Source organism: Prunus persica, chromosome G3, assembly GCF_000346465.2.
Source record: "Prunus persica cultivar Lovell chromosome G3, Prunus_persica_NCBIv2, whole genome shotgun sequence".
In the NCBI taxonomy this organism is placed as follows: Eukaryota; Viridiplantae; Streptophyta; class Magnoliopsida; order Rosales; family Rosaceae; genus Prunus; species Prunus persica.
Window position 1 is genome coordinate 5,342,348 of NC_034011.1, and position 27,576 is coordinate 5,369,923.

Below are 27,576 nucleotides of genomic sequence, written 5' to 3' on the forward strand. Positions count from 1 at the left end.
GAAGACCTGCAAATTCAACAAAAAAATTTCTGTCGAAAATCCCCAATTTTTCCAATCCAAATTATTCAATTGAACACTTGGAACAACACTTACAGGCTGCAAGTCCTCTTTTTCATCCAAACTCTCACTCCCAATTGCTCTGACAGCTTCGTGGCCAATTCTAAAGGTGATTCGATGGCCATGTCATACACCTTCGACGACAGTGTGTTCGTCAAGTACTACATGGCATCAACAATGTTCCTGTTGTTGTTTTCGTTGGTGACAGTAAGGTCGGGTACGACTCCGAGGAAGCCAAGCGGGTACTGGAGCAAATCCCCCGAGACCCGATTGGGAGGCGGAGATGGCGTCGTTCTGGTCTTGAAGGAAGCAGAAGAGGTGGAGGGTTTGACGGAAACCTGGCGGTCGGTCGGGAAAGCGTGGCAGAAACGAAGGGCTTGATCGGACGGCGGGTGCTGAGCTTCTGGGGCCCATTGGGGAGGTGAGACTGGAGGCGTTGTGACCGGAGAAGTAGGGAAAAGGCTGGGCTTACGTGGAGGGCCTCCATTGGTTAATTGGTTGGAAATGACGGCAGTTTTTTGCGAGGAAGGAGTTGGAGGTTTTCTGGGTTTTACTTTTACTTTCTAATTTTAGTCACGCAGACTCACCGTTAAGCTCTTTCGAAGGGCCAATGAGAAAATGACACGTATAGTAAAGGTGGATGGCTATTGGTCTGTGACGCAGATGTAGGTGAGACTTGAAATGACGTTTTTACCCCTCATTTTGATGGACAAATTGACAGAGTTGGACGGTAGGACCCAATTGCAACTATTTGTCCAGTTAAAGGATGTAATTGGCAAAAAAAAAAAGTTCACGGACCTAATTGCAACTAGTTGCCAAGTTCAAGGACGTCTACAATAAATAACCCTAAAATCCTATAAGTCATTAGATCAATTAAACTTTTTTATATCCCTAAATAGTTTTTAAAATCCCAATTGAATACACCCGATTGTTCGAGCATCGATTTTTTGGGGTAAATTACTGAAATAGTCCTCAAATTTATACCAAATTTACATTTTGGTCCATAAACTAAATTATTCGCTTAAATGGTCCACCAACTCTTTATTAATCGGTGCTTTGGTCGTACCGTTACATTTTCTGTTAAATTTAGTCATGTGAGCACCACATGCTACATTTGTGGGGATAGATAAGACTTTTGACATATGTATCACCTCTTTATCACCACTGTATCACCACTTTATCACCTATGTATCACCACTTTATCACCTATTTGTGGAACATAAGACGGTTATGGATGGTTTTACCCTTACATTTGACGACAACATTAACTTAATGTAATGGTAGGATCAATAGAGCGATTAATATAGAGTTGATGGACTATTTGAATGAATAATTTAATTGAGGGACCAAAATGTAAATCGGGTATAAGTTTTACCATAACATTCCTCCACCAACTCTTTATTAATCGGCGCTTTGGTCCTACCGTTACATTTTCTGTTAAATTTAGTCATGTGAGCATCACATGCTATATTTGTAGGGATAAATAAAACTTTTGACCTATGTATCACCTCTTTATTACTACTTTATCACCACTGTATTAGCACTTTATCACCTATGTATCACCACTTTATCACCTATTTGGGGAACATAGGACGGTTATGGACAGTTTTACCCTTACATTTGACGACAACATTAACATAATGCAACGGTAGGATCAATGGAGGGATTAATATAGAGTTGATGGACAATTTGAATGAATAATTTAATTGAGGGACCAAAATATAAAGCGGATATAAGTTTGAGGACCATTTGAGTAATTTACCCATTTTTTTCATTCTCAGTCTTTCTCAGTCTCAATCTGTCTTCCTAAACCCTAAACCCTAAACCTTCTCTCTCAGTCTCAACCTCTTCTCCTTATATCCGCCCCGAATTTTTCTCGATTTTTCTATCACTCACTCACTCTCTCTCTCTCTCTCTCTCTCGCTCTCTCTCTCATCTCTCAGTTCTCTTTCTCTCTCTCTCTCTCATTCTTTGTCTCTCTCTCTCTCTCTCTCTCTCTCTCTCTCTCTCTCTCTCTCTCTCTCTGTGTCACCACCGCCATCGATTTTTGTCTCTTTAAGGTAATATCTTGAAACCCCAATTCAAAAATTTAGGGCTTTGACAAATTCTGTTAATTGTAATTATTTTGTCCAACTCTGTTGTGATTTTTCTGGACATAATTGATTTTGAAGGCTAAGGAAAGGATTGGCTTGCTGGTTGTGTTTATGGTAATTTTATGTATTTTTTGATTGCTGCTTTATTATTTTTAGTTCTTGGTTAGATGACAGCCATAAATTGTGGCTGTGTTTTTGGTTAATTCTATTGTTTTATTTGTTCTGGTTGCTGCTTTATTTGTAGTTTACGGAAATTTAGGGGGGTGCATTCAATTGTGATTTTAATGGATTGTTTTGAAGCTTAAAAGTACGGTGGTATTCAATTAGGATTTTCAAGTAATCAATAAAAATATGGTGGTATTCAATTAAGATTTTTAAATAATCAATACAAGTTCGGTGGTATTCAATTAGGACTTTTAAAAGATAAGAAAAAGTATCATGGTATTCAAAAACTTACCGATTTTGAGGTATTTCATTAAATGATGTATTGTGTGAGACTTTTGAGTGTGTGTTAATCACATAACAAATCTCATCTTCCTATGCATGATTCTCATATATGCTCTCTTTTTTTTTTTCCCACTATTCGACTGTACATAAAAAAAAAAACTTTTCATAATAGAGACGATAAGGAAACATTAACAAGAAAGACGATATTGCCTCTCCTGGAGCTAATGGGCATTTTCCAATAGCTTTGCTTTCCTTGTAGACAAGCTTATTTGGAGCAAAATTATATTTTCGATACTCTATTTTTAGAATCTCCTGCTCATTGTAGACATTTCCTTGCAAGGAGTTGCAGCCCTCCACAACTCTGCCGGTGTGCTCACAAGTTGCTTGATCTAATGCCTCAAAGAGGCTTTATATATATATATATATATATATATATATATTTTATGCATAGCTGCTGCGCATACATCATACATGGTTAAATATTTTTTCTAATTCCCTATCTCAAAATGTTTGGGACCAGGATAAAACAAAAAAAGAAAAAAGAAAGAAGAAGCCTTACCCACAATCTAGAAGAAACGTTGATAAGGTACAAGGTGTTTTTTCACTCCACAGTTTTGGTCCAAGCTTTGACAAAAATTAGGAGTAGTCATGGGGTTGGACTAGGAGTTTTCACTATGTTTCTTTATTTTGTATTTATGGTGCTATATGTTTTGCATTAGGTGTTGATGGTTTTGGATGTAGCTTCTAGCTTCTAGCCTCTGCTTATGCTTTTGTATTTCTATTGTTGGTTTCTCAGTTGTGTTGTTTTTCTTTAATGTATTCATTCTGGCCATATATGGCTATATTGGGAGTTACATTGTTAATGTCGGTATACTCTCCCTGGACTAACCATTGATGGTTACTATGCCTCCATCTTTGTATTAACCCTAAAAATTGGGTACATTCCTTCAGGTTATGTATTTAGGTGAATGATGATGGGTAATTGTCACATTGCGAGATCGGCTCCACCGTAGCACGATATTGTCCATTTTGGGACCCCTTCTCTGCCCTCACGGTTTTGTTTCTGGGAACTCACGAGCAACTTCCTAGTGAGTCACCCATTCTAGGATTGCTCTAGCCTCAACTCGTTTAACTTCGGAGTTCTTATCACTCCAAAGCCAATGAGCTCCCAAAAGGCATTGTGCTAGATAGAGGCAGGTATGTACATATAAATCACATCACCCCTTCTCCGTTGGTCGATGTGGGATGTTACAATCCACCCCTCTTATGAGCCCGACGTCCTCGTCAGCACACTCACACTACACGGCAGAGTGGCTCTGATACCAAATTGTCACATTCTGAGATCGCTCTGCTGTAGTACGATATTGTCCGCTTTGGGCCCCCCTTTATGCCCTCACGGTTTTGTTTCTGGAAACTCACGAGGAACTTCCTAATGGGTCACCCGTTTCGAGATTGGTCTAGCCTCAACTCGCTTAACTTCGGAGTTCACATGACTTCGAAGCCAGTGAGCTCCCAAAAGGCCTCGTGCTAGGTGGAGGCGGGCATGTACATATAAGGCAAATCACCTCCTCTTCGTTGGTCGATGTGAGATGTTACAGTGATATCAAGCTTGTATAGAAATATAAGTAAAATCATGTAATTGCAATCTATTAAAATCATAAATAAAATCCTAAGTGAATTAAAATCATAAGTAAAATCATATAATTACAACAATCCCGATCTCTTGAACCACAGGAGTTCAAGAGATTGTGGTCACCCACCGTTGGATATTAATTCAATGGTTCAAAAAAGTTGTTTAAAAGGAATGCAAGAGTGAGTAAACCGTTGAATTTACATCCAATGGTGAGTGATCACAGATCTCTTAGGGCATGTTTGGTAGGCCTCACTCCCTTGGACTGTGCTAAATAGGGCTTGAAGCCCATGTTTGGTAAAACAAAGGATTAAGTTAAATGGGATTATGGAGTCCAACAGTAAAAAAACCTCCTCACTCGCTCTCTTTATACAGAGAGCCTAAAATTCGGTTCTCAAAATAAGCCCTTCGCTGAATTGAGAACACGCGACTCTGCCTCTCTCTCTCTCTCTCTCATTCGCGACTCTGCCTCTCTCTCTCGTTCTCGTTCGCAACTCCGGCTCTCTCTCTCTCTCTCGTTTCGCGACTCCGGCTCTCTCGTTCGCGACTCCGGCTCTCTTTCTCATATGTTCTCTCTCTCTGCCACATTTTTCAAAGGTAATTTTTTATGGGTATTGCTTTTTCTTTGGGAGTTATTGAGAAATTTCATTGTTAGGTTGTTATTTTCTATCTATCCTCTGTTTGGTTGCTGGGAATTTTAGGCAAGAAAAAGGGAAAATCTTCCATTTTTGTGTTTTATGCTGTTATAGATTATATAATAATTAGTGGTTTCACTTAAGTTAAGCGGATAATGGAAATCGAATTAAAAAATTTAGCTGCATGTGTCATTTTAGATTCAATTTCTGAGCAACCAAATAGTGCATTAGGGTTTGAATGTGGATCTGTGTATCTCTGTGAAAAATTTGCTTCACTTTTGCTATAGTATTTCTATGTTTTGCTGCTTCACTTTTGCTGTAGTATTTTTGTGAGAAATTTCCTTGTTTTGGATTGCAATTCAAAAACTATACTATTTCTAAAAATGGACATCCATTTTAGAAATTAGAGTTGTATCCTGATTTTTTTAAGTTAAACTTCTGTTTAGCAAGGCATATTGGCTTGTTTGGATCTGTGTGGGTTTAAATGTTTCAATTGTTTCCATTGTTTGGATCAGTCAGCCAAGTACTTGTTTCCTCTGTTATATTGCAGTTTTTGGATCATATTGGATTATTACAGTGAAGCTATTTATGCTTGGTTGTAGAGGTGCTTTGTTGTCACTGCTTGAATCATTGAATGGGCTTAAAGGCCAAGTTGGTTAGTGAAATTTTAGTTTCTCCATTGCTCTATTTGGCATAGTAAAATCACTTACTCAAAAACCTACCTAGCTCTATATTTGGTTCACTAATTACTAGTCATGCCTAACACTAGTCTGCAGATCATGATGTTTTGTTTTTCTGGTGTTCCTGTGAACTTCTTGGGCACTCTTGTTTTTGTTCTTCTGTATTTTTTGCTTTTCCTGGTATAAAAGTTCTTTTTTTTTATTTTTTATTTTATAAATAAAATGAAGTTGGATCATGGTATTCAAACAGGACTTGTTGGAGGCACACCTATTGTAAGGATATCATCAGAGGCATATTGTGGATGGTGAGTGGTCGCTATCACTATTGTTTGATTACACATGGGCTAAGAATCTTGTTCTGTTAATAACATTGTTCTGTTTAGATTCAAAGATTTTGTTTTGTTATTCTTAGGGTTGAAAATTTACCTCATTGACCCTATAATAATTTTGTTTTTGGAGTTGTATTCCTTTTTTTTTGGTAATCTGATTATGGAATGCGGATATTATTGCAATGCCTTGTTGAGAATTGCTTGTCAGTTGAGCGATTGCAGGTATGGTTATGCAAATTGTGTTATAATATTAAACTGAATTATTGATCTCTAATCTACAATTGATTTTGAGTATGACTGAAAAGATTATTGAGCAATTAGTGTCTGGATGGTTGTGTTATAATATGAAATCTGATTTTTTGTTAATGAACTGCTCAAGAATATGATTTTTCATATATGGATTTTGGAAAATTGTTGTGTTGGTTGAGTTATACAATGAAATCTCAATTTTATCTTGAGTATAAATTGCTCGCCAATATGATTTTGCAAATATGTATATTGGGCGATTTGAAGTGATATCTTATGCAAATTTAGTACCTTACACTTTTTAATCTTATGTTCATATTCCTGTTGTTTATGTTTCCATTTTATATGCTCTTTTCATGTTTATTTCAATATGTGAGACTTATGAAACGGAAGGACACCTACACCAAAACGCAATTGGATAAAGTTCGAGATGAATGAGCAAGTCAAGTCATATATTAGAGTGGCTTTTTGTTTGAAATAAGCATTCTCCCTTCATTTTAAATGTATTTTTGTTGCTAGTATGTTGCTTAAAGACAAGTATGGATCATATGTGGGGTTGAAAAATTTATGATTTATGGAAGTGTTGGATATATATTTGATGTATGGATGTATTTAAATTTATATATGGTTTTTAATGTGCAATGGGCAACACTACATGATATTGTTCATAACAACCTCAATTTTGCACAAACAAATAAAATTTAAAATTTAAAATAACAACAATACTCATAAGACAACTGAGTGGTGGTCGGTGGTTATTATTGATATATAAATCAAATTCTTTGTGTTTGCATACAAGTAAAGACTTAATTATACATAAACTCGATGAAATTTATAACCTTAATAACAAACAAAAAGTCTTTAGTTTGGAGGAAAAGAAATGTACATGTGAGTTTGGTAATTATAATAACAAAAAAAAAAAACTTACATTTAATTATTTTTAAATTATTTTTAAATTTTAAAAAAAATAATTTTTTAGTCCGACACAGCACCAAACATAGGTTTTCACTATTTTTACAATCCAGCTTCTTAGTCCGACGCAGCACCAAACGTAGGTCAGTACTTAATCCAGCTTAGGCCAATCCGAGCTAATCCTAGACAGTCCTAGGATTTAGTCCAGTCCATGACAGTCCGCCGTGCCAGAGATCAAGACTACCAGTAGGATTTAGCCTTGTAGTGCAAGAGATCAAGACTGATAATTACAAATCCGGCTTAAATCCATTACATTAAAATCATGTAATTACAATCTATTAAAATCTCAATTAAATACACCCCTTATATTTGGTAAATTTATTTATAAGTCTTTAACTTGTTGTATATGTATATATAATTAATTTTTATAATCGTTTTTATATATAAATTTACCACGGGTCCTCTGTTTATTGGGTAAAATGTACCACGGGTCCACCGTTTTTATATTTGTTTATGAGGTTGATTGAGACTTTGCTGCTGCGGTTTAGGGTTTAGGCCTAATCGTTCATTCTCCAACAGCTCCGCCAACGAAAAGCCTTCTTCTTCATCTTTTTCTGCAGTTTCTCAATTCAACATGGCAACCCCATCACAAGCTCAGGCCGTCAAGTCGCTCAACAAATCCCCAGGACGCCGTCGTTTTGTCGTAAGCTCATTCTGAAGCTTCTCGCTCTTTGTTCTTTTTAAAGAATTTCATGATGATATTTGGTGGGTTTTTATGTGCAGTTCAAGAGCTTCTCTCAGAGACTTGAAGAAGTTGAAGTCGATGTATTCCGAAGCCTTGATAAAGTTAAATCAGAGCCGCAAGCGGGCTCTACGTTTTTCCGGGACTGCCTCGTAGAATGGAGGGTATGTGTCTATTTTTCATAAGATTTTTCTCCAATTTTTAAGCTTTTGTTGTTTTTTCTTTTCTTGTTTGTGATTGTTGGTGCTGATTTTTGTTGTAGGAATTGAACACGGCTGAGGATTTCATCGCTTTCTATGAGCAAATGACGCCATTGGTCCAAACATTGCCTTTGGTGTTGTTGCATAAGGAAACCATAATCTCAGAACTCCTTTCTAGATTACAGATGAAAGCAAGGTTGTCGCTTGAACCCATTCTCAGGTATGGTAACTTATTTGATGCCAACCCTTTTGAGATATCTGATTGTATCTTTGGAGTTTTTAATTTCTGAGAGTGGAGCTTTTTTTTGTCATTTTCAAATTATCTATGTTTGTGAGCAGGTTAATTGCAGTCCTGTGTAGAGATCTCCTAGAGGACTTTATCCCGTGAGTTTCCTCAGCCTTTAGAATGAATTTAATTTATAGCTGCTGGTGGTTTGTTGTTTTTACTTCCTTAATTGGTCATGATGTCTGTTGGTTATTCGAGACGGCCCTTTCAGTCTCTTGAAGAATTACATCATGACCCTTTGCTCTAGTTGCACGTAATTTTTTTTTTTTTTTTTCACTTGTGTGGGTTTCTGCCAGGTTCTTGCCAAGGATTGCTGACTCTCTAGTGTCTCTCCTCGAATGTGGTGCCGATAGGGAGCCAGAGGCCATTGAGCAGGTCCAATTTTATTTTTGTTTATTTCCTCATTTTTCTTATTGGGGTTTACATGTAATTTTACATTAACTCACAGTTTGCGGTGTTTTTGTATGCAGATCTTCACATCTTGGTCATCTATTATGATGTACTTGCAAAAATATCTTGTACAAAAGCTTGTGCATGTTCTAAAGTAAGTACTTGGTATCATTTTTATTCTTTTGATTTTCAATGTGTTAAAGCAAACTGGAGGCTTTTATTTTAGACAAAATAAGCCCTTTTTAACTTTCCTGGATTCTCTACTGTTAAGTGGATCCTAAGGTGCTCAGTCTAGTGAACTTATTTTTATCTGTTTAATTTGTATTTTATGTAGAATGCATCGATATGTTAAATGAAATATTAATGGTTGATCTTATTGCAGTAAGTAATATTTTTGGGAGTTCTATTGATTTTGTTTCTCTTACTTTAGAACGTGCACAAGATTTTGTACAAAATAAGCCCTTTTTAACTTTCAGAAAGATGATAAGAATATTCCTGTGACAAATTTCTGGTTTATTAAAAAAAAAAAAAGCCAATCAGGCTTAAATAGTATGTTTCTTTTCTTCTTATTTTAAGGATAACTTTTGGTATTGAGTTTTCTTTGGCCCAATTTATATGAATATCTAATGATTGTATTGCAATTTCCACCATAAGTTTGGAAATAAACTGTGAATACCGTTGCATTCAATTTGGTGGAATGTGAATGAACCGCTGCATGCAATAGTTTACATCCTCTGCATGCAATAGTTTAGTTCGGTCATTCTCTGAAATTGATCTTACAGGTTGTATGACCGTACCTATAATATGCACTGCATGTTACAAAGTGAAGGAGATGGGTGGTTTCTAAATGTCTATGTTTACATGCTACGACCATACTTACAATATTCACTGCATGTGGGCATCCATGTACTACTCTCTTTCTGTTCATATTCTCTTTTCTTATGATACATATATATATCTTGTAGTGTTACTGTAAATTTGAGATATTATCCAAAAGATTACATCCAAGAATTTATGGCAGAGGGGATGTCATTCTTGCTGAGAAATGCACCTTTTGAGCAGCTTAAAAAAGGTATACCTTGCCATATTTTATTTTTTCAGTTTTCGCATTTTGAATTTGTTGACTAGGGGGAAACATTTTCTATACTAGTCCCCTTGAAGCATGCCTTATTTTGAATGTGTTTAGAACTTTTTATTTCTACACGACAATTATCATCTAGATGCTTGTTTGTTTTTTTCCCCATGTATTTTGTCAATGATGGATAATAATGTGTAGTTTCTAATTTGAGATGCACTACATCTGATGGAAGAGTGACCTTCTTTATGTCCTTTTAAAAATATTTTAATCCAATCACTTGTAGCTGAAGATATAGTTTTAGTTTAGATAACTATAAATTGTTGGCCATATGCCATATATGCTAGTGTTATGTTCAATTAAGTTTTTTTCACGGCAATTGATAAATTTTCCTCTTCATTGAATTGGTGCAGGTGTCAAAAAGATAATGTTTGAAGTTGTGCAGAAATCAATACCTGTCAGAAAATATGGAGTCAGTGCTTTACTATATTTTGTCATGCGAGGGGCCTCATCAAGGTTCCATTCTAAAGCTGAGCAAGTGTTGCATTTATTGATGGACGACTTGATACTTGGTATTGGTGAAAACTTCAGCCAGGGTAAGGTTATTCAGTTGTTGACTGCTTTTACATATAATTGTATCGTATTAAAATGACTACTTGTACTAATTCATATTTAATCCGTGAAAATTGTGTACCATCATTTAAGGTTCATCCGGTACTTATCCAAGAGCACTTGAATATGTTTGTGATTTTGGCTTGGGTCTGAAGTGCAAATAGAATTTAAAGGTTTTGAAAGAATGATTGGTTGGTTTAAGAGAAAATTGGTAGTATTTCTAAATTATATGTATGTTCGTGTTTACCTTTTCATTTGTTTATTTTGTTGAATAATTGCAACCATGCATTTTAGGAGTCCACAAATTGTATTAGATTTTGTGGTGAGATGTATGATCCTCCTCTAGTAGTTGATAATTTTGGATTTTCCTGGATTCTCTACTGTTAAGTGGATTCAAAGGTGCTCAGCCTATTGACCTTATTGTTATCTCTTTAATTTGTATTTTATGTAGAATGCATCGTTATGTTAAATGAAATATTAATGATTGATCTTATTGCAGTAAGTAATATTTTTGGGAGTTCTATTGATTTTGTTTGTCTCTGACTCTCTCTCTCTCTCTCTCTCTCTCAATGCTGCAGGTTCAGACACTGTTGTTGAAGTCTTAATTTCTGCATTACAAAGATTATGTGATGACTTGGACTCCAAGGAGTTGAACATAATGTTCAATTGCTTATATCAGGAAATAACTGACTGTATGATTAATGGAGGTGTTGAACGTTTAAGCTGCCTGTTGTCATTGCTTGTTTCTACTGTTCAAGTCAAGAATGGCCAAAGGGTTTCTGGTGAGTGATACAGTGTTTTTGTTTGCTGACTCGTTTATTTTACTATCAAGCATTCATTTCTTTAGTAATGATGTGTTTGTCTTTTCCTTGTGCTACCGACTGTAACATTTGACAGATTACCAACAAATGCTTGAAATTGTGGGTTTGCTTGTGCGGACATTTATCATGCCTTCTGGCATTACAATGGCAGAGGAACATTCATCTGATGTTGTGGATAAGGTTTTGCAGTTAATGCTCTGTATTCTTAGTGGACTGCACAGTTACAATGATATGTCAACCATATCTAGTTGTTCATTGCAATGGGCTCCTGTATTTGATCTAAAGAACTCAAGGTGCTGCCTTGAACGAAATCTTTGTGCTTCCGATGTTTTTTGTTTCTGTCTTTCCCCCCCCCCCCCCCCCTTTTTTTTTTTTTTGTTTTTTTGTTTTTTCTTTGGATTAGTTTGTTTGACATAGTTGAGTCCTGCTGTTACAGCTTGTTAGGTTTTATTCGACAACTTTTACAAAAGGACGTTTGCATACTAGATATCTTCGCAGTTAACATTTTAAGGTAAGATCGATATTTTTTTTTTCCTAGAGTGTTTCTGTATTATTATCTATTATGAGGCTTTTAACTTTTTTCAATTGAATTTCAGGGCCATGAATGATTTATTAGAAACTTCACAGGAAGATGTAATTTATTTGTTACTCACCTTCAATGAAAAACTACAAATGGAAACCCAAAGCTTGACCTTCTTAGATAGAACACGTGAAGGAGTTCCAAGGATTCAAGGTTTTATGCGTGGGGCTATCAGCAATTGGGTTGGGGTTTTAAAGGGTATTGTAAATGGGGATTCATCATCCACTTTAATTCATGAAGCTGACTTGGCCCTGCTGTGGGGAGTCATTAACTGCTTTCCACAAATAGCAGAATCCGAAGAAGATTTTTCGCTGTTGATGGATTTGTTGGATGCAGATGATCAAATTCTGATGATTGAAGCTGGTACACTACCTCATCTTTTGTAATTTAACCTATGGTTCTTTGCTTGATAATTTTTTGATGCCATGTTGCTTTATGTTTAGAAAAACTTGTAGACTTATATATATATATGCAACATTAACCTATGATTTCACCACATTTTAAAATCTGTAGCAGGATCTCTATTCTGGCGGTTAATTAGAATGCTTGCATTGTTATATGTATCAGTGTTTTCTTATTTTCACCACATTTTTTTTGTCTGAATGAATATGATATTTTGAACTGTTGGACTGGCTGAGTCAAATATGTTTTTGTAGTATTTATTGAAGGTTTTCAGATATGACTGGACCATTTTCTCGGGCTTGACTTTTTTTTTTTTTCATATGGTACTCTTGCAGACAATATTGCAGGTTTTCCTAAACACACTTGGGAGAGCCTAATTGGTGCTACCTTAAATTCCTATTACAAACTTACTCGTGGTAAAAAATCTGAGCTTGACGAAACAAGCAGATTTTTGCATCTTGGAAATAGACACAAATCATGTCCACAAGTGTTGGTTGCTGTTGCTGATTTTTTGGATTCCGTGTATGGGTATGAATATTCGTGTAATGTAGATTTTCCCCCTTTTTAGAGTTAATTGTGTATAAAACCATGCGTTCACACAACCTCCTGCTATTTCAAATATTAGGCCTATTATGGAAGGAGACACCAAGGCTAGAACTTATCATCCAGAACTACAAGCAGATAAAGCCATAGCTGCTTTGGACATATTTGCTGATAATTTGTGCCACTCAGACAGAGGGATTCGTGCTTCAACTCTTAGAATATTGTGCCACTATGAAACTCTAAATTGCAATATTTGCACAGAGGATGAGCCAGTTGCAAAGAAAATGAGAACTGAAGTTTCTCCTACTTGTCATGTGGATAACCAAGGCTTTAATGTATGCTTCTGTTTCTTCATGTTATGCTTGTTAGAATTTAATATTCTATATACGAAATTCCATACTGATTTTGGTTCAAATATCAGGTTCTTCCACTCCTCCTCTCAATCGAGTTAACTCCGCTTTCAATTTCTACCAGTAGGAAAGTTACTCTATTGATTTCTAGAATACAGATGGGCCTCTCCACTGGAAGAATAGCTGAAGCTTATCTGCCCCTTGTTTTGAATGGGATGATTGGTATCTTCCATAACCGGTTTAGTTATCTTTGGAATCCTACATCAGAGTGCCTTGCAGTTCTGATTAGCCAAAATACTGGACTTGTATGGGAGAGATTAGTTCATTATTTTGAACAATGCCTATCGAGATTTCAAGCGTCTTTTGATCAAGTTGAGGAAGTAAATTCTAAGTTGACCAACAAGTCAAGTGGTATGTCACAACTTGATTCTTTCTGTTATGTTGTATTAATCACAATGAATAATTATCCTTTGGTCATTTTGTTAGGCTTCTTCCTGGGTTGGTTTTCATCTTTTTTTAAGGAAATTCTCTCTGTCAAGGATAAAAAACGGGAAGGTTTTTTTGATACTAATAAGTGGGTTGTGTGATATTGATAAGAATCTACTTTTTTTTTTTTGGAGCAATATTGGACCTTTGAAGTTTTCTTTGTATTGGTTGGACATGATCCCTTTGGATAGCCAGCATAGTCCCACATTGCAGGGGTAGTTTTGGGCTTTCTGATATGAGCACCCTTTCTATATAAACTGGTTTTCCTGGATCAGTTCTACCCATTGGTTAACATGGTATGCACAGGAAAGTTGGGCTGTGTTGTCTCTCCCCTTGTTTGGAGGTGTATAGCTGACTAGCCTTGGCCTTAGGGGGAGTGTTCGAATAGTCTCACATTGCCTAGGTATATATAAGATGTTTATTGTGTAGTGTATAAACACAAGGACACGCTTTTGTAATCGGTTTTCAAGGATGACTTCTGCCCATCAGTTTCTCGTATATATATATTTGAAATGTGAATACACCTTCACTGAATGGCTACGAAGTTGTTCTCTTCGATGATCAGTCTTATCCTGTTTCTGTTTTGCAGATCTGGTTGAAGGCTTTAATTTGTGTATTACTTCCAAGTCTGATAGTACGCCTTCTGCAGCAGTATTATCTTCTTTGCTTCAATCTTTACAAAGAATTCCAACCATAATTGAATCCAAGTCTCGTCAGATTATACCTTTGTTTTTAAAGTTTCTGGGCTACAATTGCAAAGACTTTAAAAGGTGATTGTCAGTTGGCATTATACTTTTTACTGAATAGTTGTTCTTGGGTATTTTGAACTTTGTACAGCCCTTAGTCAAAATATTTTTGTGGGCTCATTGGCCTTTATTTTGTGACTGCAGCATCGGGTCTTTCAATCCGAGTGTTTGTAAAGGCAAAGAGTGGAAAGGTGTCCTCAAAGAATGGTTAAACCTGCTGAAACTGATGCACAGCCTTAAGTCCTTCTATCAGAATCAGTTTCTTAAAGAGGTCTTACAAAATAGGTTGGTGCAAATTTCATATATATAATTTCCAATTTTTGACCCTTTATTTGACCGATTAATTTTCTCCTGGGTGCCAGGCTTTTGGATGAAAATGATGCTGAAATACAGACAAAGGTTCTTGATTGCCTGTTAATCTGGAAAGATGATTTCCTGCTCCCATATAGTCAACAATTGAAAAACCTAGCCAGCTTCCATAATTTGAGAGAAGAATTAACAACATGGAGTTTATCCAGAGAGTCTAATCTAATTGAAGAAGAACACAGACCTGACCTTGTGCCTATGGTTATCCGTCTTCTGATGCCCAAAGTTCGCAAATTGAAGAAACATGCTTCTCAGAAGGTATGTTCAGTTTTAACTTGTGATATCGTTTATCTTAATCATTATTGGACCTGTGGTTCTCAAAAATATGTTCTATTATGTTTACATACATGTATATATTTGTATAATGTATCATATGTAGAAGGTCTTCTATAAAGAAGGCCTTCATCAGAATTAAATGATCAGTTCACACCTTGTGGGTCTATCGAGGAGAATCTTGTGTATGATTAGATAAATATTAGGATTGAACAAATTGATTTGTTAGTAAAACTTAGTCTTCTTAAACAACACTTAGCACCTAACTTTACAAAAATTTAGTTTATTCCTTTTGGCTTAGCCGTGGTGTCCTCATACTCTCGCATAATTCCTTCAAGCTTAGGTGTAAGATAAAAGATTATGGCAGGTTTGATCTGAATGTGCAAAGGAAATGAATAAACATATAAGTGTCATCAGTGATATACCTACAAGGGAACAAATCCTCTCAAACATCTAAATGTGAGACCACCATCAGTTCATTTCCATAGTTTCCCCTTGGAGGGATGTATGTGGTGTTTAGAATGCTAGGGAAGTTAGATGAGTTTGTAACTTGGGCTTCAATATTTCGAAAGCCTCTTGGTTGAGAACAGTTCAGAACCGGGGTAAAAGAACATATTGTGGGAAAGATAAACACGCCCTTGATAAACAAGATTTTGGGATCCCGTTGTGGAAAAGGTGGAGAATAGATTACAAAAATGGAAGCGAGCTTGCCTATCCAAAGGGGGAAGACTCACAATGATTCAGGCTGTGTTGTGTAGTATTCCGATCTACTACATGTCCCTTTTCAGAATTCCCATTGGAGTAGCCAATAGAATCGAGAAGCTTATGAGGGACTTCTTGTGGGAAGGTTTGGATGGGAAAAGAAACCACGCTGTGAGTTGGGAGGTTGTGGGCAAGGCAAAATTCTGTGGAGGGTTAGGGGTGGGTTCGTTGAGGGCTAGGAGTGCGGCTTTGAGGGCAAAATGGCTTTGGCGGTTTCCTAACGAACCTCATGCTCTTTGGCATAAAGTGATCAGAAGTATTTATGGATTGGATACAAATGGGTGGGATGCTAAACCTGCGACTCGGGGATCTTGTCGCAGCCCTTGGAGGGACATTTCTAGCGGCTATAATTTGTTTCTTCAAGGCTGTGTTTTCGTGGTAGGCTGTGGAGTTAGGGTCAGATTTTGGGAGGATGACTGGAGCCGGGGTGGTGTTTTGAAAGAGGTGTTTCCAAGACTCTTCAATTTGTCCAGGAAGCAAAACCACAATATTTCCTCTTTTACAGGCTCGGATGGGTTCTCTCTCAGTTGGGATTTTGGTTTCAGGAGGAATCTTAATGAATTGGAGATAACGGAGGCGGCTAGATTGTTGGATTTATTGGAGGGTGTGAGGTTGATCACTTCCAGATTGGATAAGAGAAGATGGAAGCTTGACCCCTCTGGTCTATTCACCTGCCATTCTCTCTGTTCTCATATTCAGAATTGTGGTGAGGGGGAGATCTTCTCCCCGTACACTCAAATTTGGAAGGCCAAGACTCCTCCGAAAGTTAAGATCTTTGTGTGGCAAGCGGTGTTGGGAAAACTAAATACAGGTGATACATTACAGAGACGTTGTCCCTATTTGTGCATCAGCCCTCACTGGTGTGCTCTATGTAATAAGGCAGGGGAGAGCGTGGACCATCTCCTTCTTCATTGCCCTTTCTCTCTAAAGTTGTGGGAAACACTATTGAAGGAAGTCAACACGGTGTGGGTAATACCAGAAGGCTGCTTTGAACTTTTTTCCATCAGAATTGATGCTTTGGGAAGGGGAAAGAAAGCCAAAATTCTCTGGGGTAGTCTGATGCAGGCAGTGGTTTGGAACCTATGGCTGGAACGTAACAGGAGAATTTTTGAGGATTATAAGGGAGTGGGAGTGGCAGAATTATGGGATAGAGTGAAGTTTTGGGCTGCCCTTTGGGCATCAACTTCCCTTGCCTTTAAGGATGTACCCTATCCTACCATTATGCGCAATCTGCTGGCCGTAGTATCTTAAGGGGTTGTTTTATGTTTGGTTGGTTAGATATGTGTTGAGTGGCCTTGTGTCTGTTTCACTGGCTAGTGTTTTTTCTTTTTATCTGCGTTCTAAATGCCCTTGTTTTGATCCTTACAATTTGAATAAAAATGTTTCTATTCAAAAAAATAAAAATAATAAACAAGATTGTTAGTATGAATTTTAAGAACTTATGGGCAGATAATTTAAAAATATGTTATGAGGTTGTCATGTACCTAAGGACTAAGGGTCCAACTTTCTTATGTTTGGCCTGAGATCAAACTGGACTAGATGAGTATTTTATGTAATTTCATAAACACACACACACACATACCCACACTAGCACGCACATGCACATACACAAAAGAAGTATTTGCATATTCGTACTCAAATTTCATGGCCATGTGTACATAAACTGTTTCCCCCCTTGACGTGTCTTATTGTTGTTATAATTGTACTATTTTATGAATTATATGTTTAATTGGTGTGTTATGGGTTGATTTTACATTCCCAAATGCTTCACTAGAATACGTGTTCATTCGTTTCTTTTTATTTTATTGATAATTCCATAAATTTTGAATGCCAATATTTCCAGCATTTTTCATCATTATTGCAGTTTAAATTACCACAGATGACACTTTTCATATCTTTCTCAGCTTTCAAGAGTAAATCATCGGAAGGCAGTTCTTAGTTTCATAGCTCAAGTTGAAGTTGAAAAGCTTCCTCTTTTCTTTGTGTTGTTAATAAAGCCCTTGCAAATTGTTTCAATGGGAAGTGACAGTGCTGCAAGCTGGTTTTGGACCTTGCCAAACAGTTCTTTGGCTGAATTTCAAGCATTGGATTTCTTAAAATATTTCACTTTGAGCAATATATCAGCCCTATCTTGGAAGAAAAGATCTGGTTTTCTTCATGTGATTGAAGATATCCTTGGAGTTTTTGATGCATCTCGTGTTGGCCCCTTTCTTGATTTTCTAATGGGATGTGTCGTTCGAATATTAGGAAGCTGCAGTTTAAGTCTTGATGTGGCCAAAGGCAATGGATCTTCGGTTGAAAATTATCCAGATGTGGACCTTACTTTGCTTGGAAAAGACAGTGCAGTGGAAAATAATGTTTTGGTAATACTTCATTTGTCTATTTACTTTTAGAAGAAACAAACACTTTATTAAATAATAGTTAGTGAATTACAGAGTGTCTGGTCACGGACAAGATGTCCACCATCTTGACAGTAAATTGAGTTACATGGCATATGAAACATAATTTCTTTTGGCTGTAAATTGAGTTAACAATGAGTTAACAATTTCTTTGTAATTTACTGAGCAATTTATGGTCTATGTGCAGATCTCCACAACTTTGAGGCAGTTAAAGGATTTGAGGTCTTTATGTCTGAAAATTGTATCCTTTGTTCTCAATAAGTATGAAGATCATGAATTTAGTTGTGAGTTCTGGGACTTATTCTTCATGTCATGCAAGCCTTTAATTGATGGTTTCAAGCAGGAAGGACCCAGCGGCCAGAAACCTAGTTCACTATTCTCTTGTTTTCTTGCTCTGTCTAGAAGCCAAAAACTTGTACCACTACTGTATAGGGAACAAAAACTTGTTCCTGATATACTCTCAATTCTAACCGTCATGTCAGCATCTGAAGCTATTGTATCTTGCGTTCTTAAGTTTGTTGAGAACCTTTTGAATCTTGATCACGAGTTGGATGATGAAGATAGTGCTGTAAAAAGAGTTATACTCCCGAACCTTGAAGCACTTATTGATAGCCTGCATAGTCTTTTTCACAGTAATAATGCTACCAAGAGGTAATAATGGGGTCATTTTCTGTGTACATGGACACACATGCACAACACTAAGCAGTGGTGCCACCTTCATGATGTGCATGCTATGAGACATTTTGCTTTATTTAAGTATATCTGCAGAGAATTCCTTTGAAGTATTTGCTTTTCTTGCATTGAACTCAACCTTCTTGGTGTTTCTTTTCCCTTGTATGACACAATGGATGCTTTCGTGTGGCTTACAGGATTATATTTCCAAATCCACCCTAGTTTTGGGCATTTAGAAGTATCTATGCTAGTTATAGGCAGCTGACTTGCTATTTTTCGTTAATGCTACATCTTAAGAGTTAAGACTCTTATCGTTACATTAACTCTACAATGTGTGATTGTTGCATGTATGTGCTTCGATGTTCAGTTAAGGTGATGAAAAAAAAAAATTTAGCAAGGACAGCAATTTGCAAACTTGATTAACATTGTTCTGTTGTTAAATGAATAGCCATGAAATAGATTGTAGGTTGAGTACAAATTATGGGTCCCGTTATACAATGTGCTTGAAACTTTTTACATACTGTTCGATATGTGGAATCCCTTGCTATGCTTTCTTCTGATAACCAAAAGGACCATCTTTTCAAATAGTTTGTTTCATTTCGCTTACCGGATTTCTGTGATGCTGCCAAATTGATGCTAAGTTGGCTACCACCATGTGTTATCTGTTAGTTTCTTTATTAGTATTAAGATGAAGGTAGATTAAGAATAGTAGCATTCCCCAGCGTTCATTATGAATATTTATTGAATGTCCATGAGATAAACTTTGTTGATCATTTCTTATCATTAAGCATGATGATTGACGAATCTTCTTGTTTATGCCGACCTTGATAGGATTGACAGCCTTGGCCTCCATTTTTCTGATTTCCGTATTAACCTTAACTACATTTCTCATCTATATTCTGCACTGATAATTTCCTGTTTTAAGTATTTTGTGGAAAAGAAAGGATGTCATCTTATATGCCATGTTTGTCACATGCGATTTTACTGCCAGGAAATTGTTTAAACACCCAGGAGACGCAGAAACAAGAATTTTCAAATTTTTACCGAAGTATATAAAAAGTGCAGTGCCAGCCAGGAAATTTGTGGATATATTGCTTCCAGTTTTAGCAAATGGAACTCAAAATTCAGGTAATTATATCTTGAAAAATCTCAGCTTTCGTACTTAATGAAGGATTTCCACCTCAGATACTTAAAGTCTTCTGTTTACTTTGCAGATTTTTGTTTTGAAGTGGTGCAAGTAATTCGTGATATTGTTCCAGTATTGGGGAGTGAGATTACAAATAAAATTCTGAATGCAGTATCTCCCCTACTTACTTCTACTGATCTAGATAAGCGTGTTTTTATCTGTGATCTTCTGGATGCTGTTGCTAGAGTAGACCCTTCTGTTCACTTTGTGGTACTGTGTGAACCCCTCTTTATCCCTCTTTTATTAGAATTTCATTGGCTTTGTAATTTTAAATTTTGTCATTATTTTCTCGTAACTCTTCAAAGGAATGCAGGCAAAACTTGTCCAGGACTTGAATGCAACCTCTAATACAGAATTGGGTAGCCTGGATTATGACAATGTTGTCAATGCTTATGAAAAGATCAGTGTTGATATATTCTATACAATTCGAGAGGATCATGCATTGGTCATTTTGTCTCATTGTGTCTATGACATGTCATCTGAAGAATTAATCTTGAGGCACAGTGCTTACAAGTCATTGCGTTCATTTGTTGAATTTGCTGCCCTAATACTTGGCCAAGTGGTGAGCAACCACTGTGAAATGCCTGATATGCCTGACAAGATGTTGGCCTCTGATAATTGTTATTGGACAAGAGCATGCATTCAGAGAATAACAAGCAAGTTTCTCTTGAACCATATGGGTAATGCTTTGAAGAGAGGAATTTCTATTAAAAAGGTAATAAGTTTGTTCTTATCTTCCTGCAGGACTGACGGTATATCAATGCCAATTTAACACGAAGTCAAATCTGCACTATCACACAACCTCCTGTAAATACATTAACAGACCATGCATGTGTAACTAGAACTTTTCAAAGAGTCAGTTCCGATCTAATGTAGGACAAATGTTGCGCTATGTGTTAAAAATTCATTGCAATAATAATGCCCAAGTTAATGGCCAAAAAAAAAAAGCCTAAATTACTGGCAAAATTTTTTTTTATCTGATTTGTTGCAACTCCAAGATACACTTCTTTCTATACTTCACCCTCTTTATGATTGACTGGTGTGGTTTCAGGAATGGGTTGATTTACTAAGAGAAATGGTGTTAAAACTCCCAGAAGTGGCAAATCTGGGTTCATTGAAGGCTCTTTGTGATGAAGATGCTGAAATTGATTTTTTCAACAATATCGTTCACTTACAGGTGAAGTTTTGCATCATGTTATATTCTTTTTAAAACATGTTAATTAAAACATGTTATATTCCTAATTAAAACATATCTGTGGTCATTTTTTCTTAATTAAAACATGTTATATTCTTTTTAAAAATCAATTGCCGATCAATTCAGAGGAAATGTTTGTCTTGAAAAGGAGTGATGAGTCTCCTCACGTATTTACTTTTCTTTGTGCAGAAACATAGGAGAGCAAGGGCTTTGTCACGCTTTAGGAATGTTATCAACGCCAGCTATATGCCAGAGGTTATTTTTGTCTCTGTTTTTATTACCTCAAAAATTAATTTGGTGATTTGTTTCACTTCTCAGAGTTTTCAACCGAGTCACTAAAATCTACTTTGCTGATATCACATCCAGGGCATCACAAAGAAAGTGTTTGTACCCCTCTTTTTCAATATGTTGCTGGAGGAGCATGAAGGAAAAGGGGAACATGTAAAAAATGTCTGCATAGAGGCCCTTGCTTCAATCTCCAGTCACATGGAATGGAATTCATACTACTCATTATTGATGAGATGCTTTAATGAGATGATCAAGAATCCTAATAAACAAAAGCTCCTTCTGAGGCTCATCTGTTCTATCTTGGACCAGTTTCACTTTTCAGATGCCAACGACTCTTTGGATAATGTTTCCAACACAGGGACCACTGATTCTGGCACGTCAATCTTGCGTAGATGTCGTAGTTCTGTTTCGGCAAATGAAATACAGACATGCCTTCAAAAAGTTGTGCTTCCTAAGATACATAAGTTACTGAGTGATTCTGAGAAGGTCAATGCTAACATCAATCTTGCTGCACTGAGAGTATTAAGGTTGCTACCAGGAGATGTAATGGACTCACAGCTTCCTAGCATTGTTCATCGAATTTCAAATTTTTTGAAGAATCGATTAGAAAGCATCCGTGAAGAAGCTAGGTCGGCTTTGGCCGCTTGTTTGAAGGAGCTGGGACTGGAATACTTACATTTTATAGTCAAGGTTTTGCGAAGTACATTGAAACGGGGATATGAGTTACATGTGTTGGGATACACACTGAACTTTATTTTGTCAAAGTTTCTTGTGACTCCAATTAGTGGGAAATTGGACTACTGTTTGGAAGATCTCCTTTATATTGTACAGAATGACATTCTTGGAGACGTTGCTGAGGAAAAAGATGTTGAAAAGATTGCTTCCAAGATGAAAGAAACTAAGAAGCAGAAGTCTTTTGAAACCCTGAGATTGATTGCTCAAAGCATAACATTCAAAAGCCACGCCTTGAAACTTCTATACCCTGTTACTGCTCAATTCGAGAAACATTTGACACCAAAAACCAAGACAAAATTGGAAAGTATGTTAACTCACATAGCGGCTGGTATTGAATACAATCCAACTGTTGATCAGACTGACCTATTTATATTTGTATATGGTCTGATTGAAGATGGAATAAATGAAGAAAATGGCCAGGGTGAGAATATGTTTATTACACGTGTAAATGGACGCCGTCGAAATGATTTGACTAGAAAAGCTGTTTCGTCAGGCTGTGTTGCAGGTGCTAAATCAGTATGTTCACATCTTATTTCAGTGTTTGCTCTTGGGATATTTCAGAAGCGCATAAAGAATTTGAAATTGGGATATAACGATGCACAAATGTTGTCAATGTTAGATCCGTTCGTCTTACTGTTAGGGAAGTGCTTGAACTCCAAGTATGAAGATGTCGTATCTGCATCACTTAGATGCCTCACCCCACTTGTCAGGTTGCCTTTGCCTGCCATCGAATCTCAGGCAGATAATATTAAGGCCGCACTGTTTGGTATTGCTGAAAGTTCAGTTAATACTGGCAGCTCTCTAATGCAGTCATGTCTGAGGCTGTTGACTGTACTTTTGTGCGGCACCAAAATCACTCTGTCATCTGATCAGCTACATCTGTTGATTCAGCTTCCACTGTTTGTTGATCTTGAGAAGAATCCCTCCTTTGTTGCTCTTTCACTTCTAAAGGCAATTCTTAACCGCAAGCTAGTTGTTCCCGAGATATATGATCTTGTAACTAGAGTTGCAGAATTGATGGTAACAAGCCAAGTAGAACCAATTCGTCACAAATGTAGCAAGATTTTATTGCAATTCTTACTTGATTATCGTCTCTCTGAAAAACGCTTGCAACAGCATTTAGATTTTCTGCTGTCAAATCTGAGGTGAGTGCCTAGTAGTGCCTAAGAAAACTTTTTCTTTCCTTATTGTTTTGTTTAATGATGGCTTGACTCTTTTCACAGGTATGAGCATTCGAGTGGAAGAAAATCCGTGCTTGACATGCTCCACACAATTATTGTTAAATTTCCAAAAGGCGTTGTAGATGAGCAATCCCAGACTTTTTTTGTCCATTTGGTGGTTTGCTTGGCTAATGATCAAGATAATGAAGTTCGTTCCTTGGCTGGTGCAGCGATAAAATGTCTCACCGGCTATATAAGCCTACATTCATTTCGTTCCATTCTTGAGTACAGCCTATCTTGGTATTTGGGTGCAAAGCAACAACTGTGGAGTGCTGCAGCACAGGTAAATTTTTTTCATTTTTTTCTCAAGTTTAAAGTTATTTAGCCTTCTTATTTGAATGATGTGATTTCTTACTCTTCTTCCATGTACTGTGTCATGATTATAGTTCACCAATTGTAGAGAAGAATTAGCTTTCAAGAATATCACAATTTAGGTATATGTAAGGTTGTTATCTAGACAAAAAGTAATCTTGGAAGTTGACTGAATTTTATATGTATTTTTTTAAGAACTTTTTCAGTATGCTAATGTTATTAGCACTTTTAAATGAATGTGGTTGGTGTGCGGGGGAGTCTAACTGATACAATATGCCCAATGCTCTATGCCATATATCCCAAAGCTCTTTCAAATTTTGTCATCTGGAGTTTGTTAAATAAGAAAAGAATGTGGAGATAAAGTCACTTTGCCTGAAGTTTCATATTCGGAGTGCATACTGTATGTCAGAAAGCATGTAGTCTCAATGGGTGATGCATGTGTTTTCCTGAGTGATGTGGGATCTGATTAATGTCTACAAAAATTGGATCTGCATTGTTCTTTGCCTCTGTTTGTGCTGTCTCATGTTTTAGTGTCAAACCTTGTAATCCTAATTTTGAGGAGATTATCATAGTTGTTTTCCAAATCCTTTATCATAGCTTTATACCGACTCTGCTTGTGGTTCATTCACATTTCTCTTGGTTAATGTCTTCTGTCTATTTGATAGGTTTTGGGATTACTGGTTGAAGTCATGGAGAAAGGATTTCACAAGCATATCAACAAAATATTGCCAGTTGAAGTCATGGAGAAAGAATTTCATAAGCATATCAACAGAATATTACCAGTGACTAAATGTATCTTACAGTCTACCATCAATGCAGTCACTGATGGGCAACTAGATTTTTCTAATGAAACTAACATTCCTTTATGGAAGGAGGCATATTATTCGTTAGTGATGCTGGAGAAAATTCTGCATCAGTTCCATGGTCTATGCTTTGATCGGGATCTTGAGGTATGTCATTAGTTAACACATCATAAAACATTGCAATGACTAATGGTATTTCAAAAATCCCTCAAACGAATTGTAACTTTATAATATAGTAATTTAGAAATAGGTAGTCCAGAAGTTCTATGTCAAATATGCTATCCTTCATCATAAAATATTAGAAAAGATGATCATAATAGATAAACTTATATTCATAATCTGGGCATTGAAGATGTTCTAATCCCTTTTTCTCTGTTGTAACTGTTCCATTCTTTTGCTTAAATAGGATATATGGGAAGCAATTTGTGAATTACTGCTGCATCCACACATGTGGTTACGTTGCATTTCCTGTCGCCTCGTAGCTTTCTACTTTGCTGCTGTCACAGAGGCATGCTCTAAAAATCATGAAAAACCATTTGGGACTTACTATCTTATTAGACCAAGTAGACTTTTCATGATAGCTGTTTATCTCTGCTGCCAAATGAAGACACAGCTCGTTGATGATGCTGCCAGTAATTTGATTACGCAAAATCTTGTGTCCACTATTTGTGGGGTGCATTCGTTGGTGGGACAAACAGAGTGTGCAGATCCCACCCAGTTCTGGTCCACCCTTGAACAACATGAGCAGGGCTGTTTTCTTAAAGCTTTTGAGTTGCTCGATGCTAGAAAAGGAAGGATCATGTTTTTATCTCTTACCTCTGGAATATGCAACAAAAATAATGAAAGCCCCTCTACGAATATTCGGTACTTGCTTGTCTCCAGCCTGCTCAAAAAAATGGGAAAAATTGCCCTTCAAATGGAGGCTATTCAGGTTTGTCCCTCTTAAACTTTTTTGTTTTTTGTTTTTTTTTTTGTAGACATTTTGGAACATTTCTTGGCATAGGAGCATTTTTTTAAAATTTGGTCTTATTCACTAAAATAGCTATTACTATTGGTGACATTGAAATTCTCTAGTATGTATTTTTTTTGGGATAAAAATCAGTGTAATTGTTCCATGCAGATGAAAATTGTCTTTGATAGTTTTGGAAAAATTTCATCCGAAATAAGTCAGGAAGACTGCCTGCTTCATGCCTCTGAAATCTTGCTGCCCTTGTATAAAGTTTGCGAAGGATTTTCTGGGAGAGTGATTCCTGGTGAGTTTTGTGTCTCACTATTTCCCCATGTTGCCATTTTAATTGCATACAGTAGAAGTATCTGGAAAGTTGGTCCTGCATATCCTAAAAGCTATAGGGTCTCGCTGCCTCAATAAATAGCTTGCATTCGGGCTCTTTGCATGCCATATCTGCATCCCTCTGCGACAATTCTAGTACAGCTAGAACACAACAAATTATTGGTATGGATCCTATTGTACGTGGCCTTTTTATGCAACGTTGCATTGATGAGGGCTCAAGTGTTTGAACTATTAATTTTTCAGTCAAAGTGGAAGGGTATACATACACTTTGGTTTCTGCTAAGGAAGGCCATTTTATAAATTTGCTTCCAAAATCAAAATTGAGTTACCTGTGAAACCTTTGTTTCAAACTTTATTTATATTTGAGTAGTTATTTTTGGTTGAATTCATGAGTGGTTTAATATCACGAAATGTCAAAACAATCTTTATCTACTATATTGAATAGAATAAGATAGCTCCCTATCTCATGTTCCTATTGTTTATCTATATTTTGAAGTGCCATCTGACAAGTTGCTATCTCTTGGTCTTATATTGTCTACCAGAAAATATGAAGCAATTAGCGCAAGAAATTTCTGAACGTGTACGAAATAAACTAGGCGTACAAAATTATGTACTGGTTTACAATGACATCCGGAAGAATCTCAAGGCAAAGAGAGATAAGAGGAAACATGAAGAAAAGCGCATGGCTGTTACCGATCCTATGCAAAATGCAAAGAGAAAATTGAGGATTGCGGAGAAGCATCGTGCCAACAAGAAAAGGAAGATTATGACAATGAAAATGGGGAGATGGACGCATTCCAAGTCAAAGTAGATGTTGCAAAAAGCCAATGCACTTCTTGGACCACCCTCACTCTGGTGAATTTTCTGCTTTGGTCATTAGGCGGCTACGATAGGACGCTACTTCGGTTGAGAGATTAATTTTTGTAACGGCTCTAGTTCTGTTAATATAAGTTGTCATTACAGTTTTGCTTAGGTAGAATCTATTTTATTTTATTTTTTTTATAAGTCAGAACAGGATAGGGATATCATAGGATGTAAATACCATTTCAAGATGTGCAGACGTGATGCTGAAACTGGCAGCATTTATAGTATTGTATATTTCTGTTGGTTATGACTGTTTCATAGCCTCAGTTTCCAATTGTTACAGTATCAATTTTGGGACTCTCTCTCTCTCTCTCTCTACAAGCCATAGATTCTAATCTATAGTAAGAATGATGAAACTTGATTGCAAAGGGAGAAGCCTATTTCCCGGGTATAAAACGACCTTTGAACACCAATGAAAAAATGTTTAAAAAGAATCCTCTCCCGGCAGCGTAAGCTATACACGCTTGAAACGTACTACGCTAACCAAAGAAAATATCTGTCAGAACATTCAATGGAATCTTTATATTTAATTATCTGTTCTTTTGGTAAATTGTAATTAAATATTTTTGTTATCTAATAAAGTATGAATGCTAGTTTTCATGTTCTCCACACTTCATGCAGCGCTCAGGGCCGTCGCCCTTCCAGCCCTTCACCTCATAAATAGACAACAAAACCTTGAACCCTACGCACTCAAAACCCTCTGTCCTCCTCTCTCCCTCTCTATACCTTGTTCTCTGTCTGCTTTGTTCAAAAATGACATGAAAAATGATTTCTCATCAAATCCGTTCCGTGAACCAAACTGGGCCTATGTGTATAATCTAATTTCAAATTTAAATGACTGAGGGTCGATCAACTGAGTATTCAACTTTCTTAGAGTCGTGTATAGGGAAGGGGCTGAATTTTAGCATTTTATTGGAATTGGGAGAATAACAAAAATAAATTTTATTT

The 27,576-nt window shown here is 36.6% G+C and overlaps 1 protein-coding gene across 4 annotated transcripts; it reads left to right on the forward strand.

The window, feature by feature from the left end:
- Positions 7,577 to 26,928, forward strand: LOC18783078 (small subunit processome component 20 homolog). Of its 4 annotated transcripts, none has more exons than XM_020559239.1 (31): positions 7,577 to 7,732; positions 7,813 to 7,935; positions 8,034 to 8,191; positions 8,311 to 8,355; positions 8,554 to 8,632; positions 8,728 to 8,801; positions 9,613 to 9,719; positions 10,136 to 10,318; positions 10,913 to 11,116; positions 11,232 to 11,448; positions 11,592 to 11,666; positions 11,752 to 12,098; positions 12,473 to 12,665; positions 12,763 to 13,015; positions 13,102 to 13,441; positions 14,106 to 14,286; positions 14,407 to 14,547; positions 14,625 to 14,886; positions 17,568 to 18,026; positions 18,250 to 18,713; positions 19,726 to 19,862; positions 19,949 to 20,130; positions 20,234 to 20,635; positions 20,972 to 21,097; positions 21,305 to 21,370; positions 21,482 to 23,283; positions 23,362 to 23,641; positions 24,336 to 24,620; positions 24,880 to 25,404; positions 25,594 to 25,726; positions 26,307 to 26,928. In XM_020559239.1, exons 1-31 carry the CDS (start codon positions 7,664 to 7,666, stop codon positions 26,573 to 26,575), a joined length of 8,181 nt encoding a protein of 2,726 aa, XP_020414828.1. In that variant the 5' UTR covers positions 7,577 to 7,663; the 3' UTR covers positions 26,576 to 26,928. The 4 variants fall into 4 exon arrangements, with proteins under 4 accessions (XP_020414828.1, XP_020414829.1, XP_020414830.1 ...); XM_020559240.1 differs by having other exon boundaries at positions 12,473 to 12,659; XM_020559241.1 differs by lacking the exons at positions 7,577 to 7,732; positions 7,813 to 7,935; positions 8,034 to 8,191; positions 8,311 to 8,355 and having other exon boundaries at positions 8,373 to 8,801; positions 9,669 to 9,719.

Excerpts from the sequence above, each read along its gene's own strand:
- LOC18783078 (XM_020559239.1), top strand. The coding sequence starts at position 7,664 with ATGGCAACCCCATCACAAGCTCAGGCCGTCAAGTCGCTCAACAAATCC. Across the intron at positions 20,131-20,233 it reads ACCCTTCTGTTCACTTTGTG|GCAAAACTTGTCCAGGACTT; the intron begins GTACTGTGTGAA and ends AAAGGAATGCAG. Across the intron at positions 23,284-23,361 it reads TTTCTGCTGTCAAATCTGAG|GTATGAGCATTCGAGTGGAA; the intron begins GTGAGTGCCTAG and ends CTCTTTTCACAG.